Raw genomic sequence first — 2637 nt, 5'->3', positions numbered from 1 at the left:
TCAGCAGGACACACAGTATTCTCCAGTGAGCAGCCACACAGTTCACAGAAAAACAAGCCAGTGCTTACTTTTAGCCCAAGAATGTTACATTCTGCAGTGTTCATAGGTGACAAAGACAGTTACCAGCCTACAGGCCTCTACTAGCATCAGCCTCAGCAAACAACATCCCCTTGAAGCACAGCTCTGCCCAAGAAGTCATTACACCAAAAGTCAGAGGATCTACTTCCAGTGTATACTCATACTTGCACCTGTTGATTTTCAATACCAAAAAAGTTTGCTGTTATTGGCACATCTTGTTCCTTAATAAAACAAAGGTATCTGATAAATGGATTGCAATCAAAATTAAAAGACAAAATCTCTTTGATGACTCTTCTTTATTAAGCAAGACAGGACAGGAAGCAAAAACTGTTTCTGTACTGGGCCTGAAAATAAGCAGCAGATGAATTGCTCTTATACATCTTTCATTTGGCAAGTATTACAAACCAAAATGTTCCCTCAAAATCCCAGAAAAGCATTAGTTTAAGAACAAACACTTTAGCAAATGATGATAACTATAAATCCCCAGCTTAAGTAAAAAAAGCCATCCATTTCTGAGGTAATTTAGAGTTCAGTACACAAGAGTCTGTATTTTCATGTAATAACCCACAAGTTATTTCAGGAGTCTGGGGTGGGGAGTGAAATACAGTCTTCTATTAAGAAACACATTATATGCATGTAAAAGCATATGCAGAGGAAATTCAACTCTTCACAGTAACATGTCCCCACAAAAGCACAAATTCTGCCATGTGTATATCAAATTGTTCCTCCATCTCTGATTTCACGCAGGCATGAAAATGTTTCCTGAAATCATCTTCTGATGACTGTATTTATATTTTTCATTACCCAGAACTCCTTCTGCTGCACTGTCCAAAGTTCCACCATGTCCTATTTTCAAAACCTGGCTTCTTTTGTTCCCATTTGTTTGCACGCCAGCTTCTGCAAATAGAAATGGAAAGGAAGCATTATAGAATAACCTGAGAACATAGGGAAAATAGCCCATATTTCCAGACTGCTAAAGGAGATAAAAATAAATTATTTAAACTATGAATTAGTAGTGCAGAAATTGCTGTACTGAATAAGACCAATGATTCATCTAGATCTACTGCCAACTTCAATTTGCGAGCTGTTTTCACTTCAATTTTAATCAACTCTTACATACTGTTATAAACAGATGTTCAGAAAGTGCTACTAGAAAACCTGGTGGACAGTTCACCTGTGAAGTTTCATTAACAAGGCATGCAAGAACTATTAGCAGAGTCCCCCAAATCATCTTTATACATAGGTTTTATGCTACATAATCTGAGTAATTCTTGTATTTACTTCCACATAATGGGTCATGTTTATTCACACGTATGCAGCCCTACAGAAACTCTGCAATGAAGTGAAATTGCACACTGCTGCTTTCAAGCTGTGGAGCATCTCAACTCATGATTCCTAAGCAGCTGATGACTCTAAGAATTTTGCAGAGCCCCTTATTTATTAGCACTAAATATGACAAACGCCCTAAGCTCCCTTACCTATTTCTATGATCCCTTCATTATGACTTTCACATCAGACATGATCCGGCTAAATCTCTTCAATACAAAGCTGAATTGAAGTCCGTGTCTACACTACAGCTCACTACAGAGTAAATCAGCCTAAATAAGCACTCACCAGCCTGAAAGTATGTTCTCACTTCATCAGCAAGTGCCCAAAATCATCAAGTCCTCACATCCATTATAAAGAGAATCTAGGCCATAGTCTCTCACATCTTTGCTACAACCACACTTTTTTCCCAAATATCTGACACCCAGATTTTTCCCTGTATTCAGAAAAAGCAGACTGTTCTCAGGTCTTTCAAGCTCCTCAAAACACTGTGGTTTTCACACATTTGGTGATTTTTTTTTTAGTGGCAATAGGCAGTGGGACTGAAGCAGAGCACCCTGCCATTGCTGTGCTGCAGAGATGCTGCCAACACCCATTCTGGCAGGTGGGTGCATGCTGTTCCCGGGATCATGCTCAACAGCTCTCCAGGGGAGAAGGGACCCTTTGCACCGTGCACTACAGGACTGCAGCTCTCTGCAGGGGCAAATCTCATCCTTGTTCAAAACAAAGCCACACGCCTGTGGTACCTTGGGCAGTAACAGATGCTTGCCCCAAATAAGCCAGCGGTGAACATGGCCTTACAGCTCACCATGCAGTGTGACCAACACACCAAGTCTTGCAGTGACCCAGCAGCTTCGTACAGTGAGCCAAAACACACCCAAGAACGGCTCCATTCCCCAAGCTGGGCCATATCACGGCTGTGAAGCATCACCAAAAAAAAAAAAAACAAGGGAAAAAAAAATAAAACAAGAAAAAAAACCCAACACTCAGTTCTCTTTTACTGAATGCTGAAAGATGGTGCAGTGGCTTGACACCTGACAGGGGTTGGGGCTCTGGTATCCTAAGGAACGCACATGACACTCATCCCACAGCCATGGTGGGTAGGGGACCCCGGCCGAGGGCTGAACCCGTGTTCAGGCCGGCCTGCTCTGGCCCTGGGACCGCAGGCAGGGTCTACGGGCACCTCCCTGTCACTATTGCCTCGCTCTACCACCAAACCCCTACCTCGGCCCT

At 42.4% G+C, this 2637-nt stretch overlaps 1 protein-coding gene across 1 annotated transcript in view; it reads right to left on the bottom strand.

Annotated features, from left to right (window-relative positions):
• Nucleotides 1-975, bottom strand: part of TRUB1 (TruB pseudouridine (psi) synthase family member 1) — a gene marked incomplete at its 5' end in the record, with an annotated part of 26443 nt that extends 25468 nt beyond the window's left edge. Inside the window, one exon of the mRNA XM_010183297.1 lies at nt 883-975. Coding sequence (XP_010181599.1) covers nt 883-975 — 93 coding nt within the window. The remainder of the gene's footprint in view (nt 1-882) is intronic.
• Nucleotides 976-2637: the final 1662 nt, after the last annotated feature.

The sequence above is a fragment of the Mesitornis unicolor genome, unplaced genomic scaffold (genome assembly GCF_000695765.1).
Source record: "Mesitornis unicolor isolate BGI_N332 unplaced genomic scaffold, ASM69576v1 scaffold19444, whole genome shotgun sequence".
Lineage (NCBI taxonomy): Eukaryota > Metazoa > Chordata > Aves > Mesitornithiformes > Mesitornithidae > Mesitornis > Mesitornis unicolor.
Note: the sequence above shows the minus strand (reverse complement) of the source record. Positions and strands in the feature narration are given on the sequence as shown.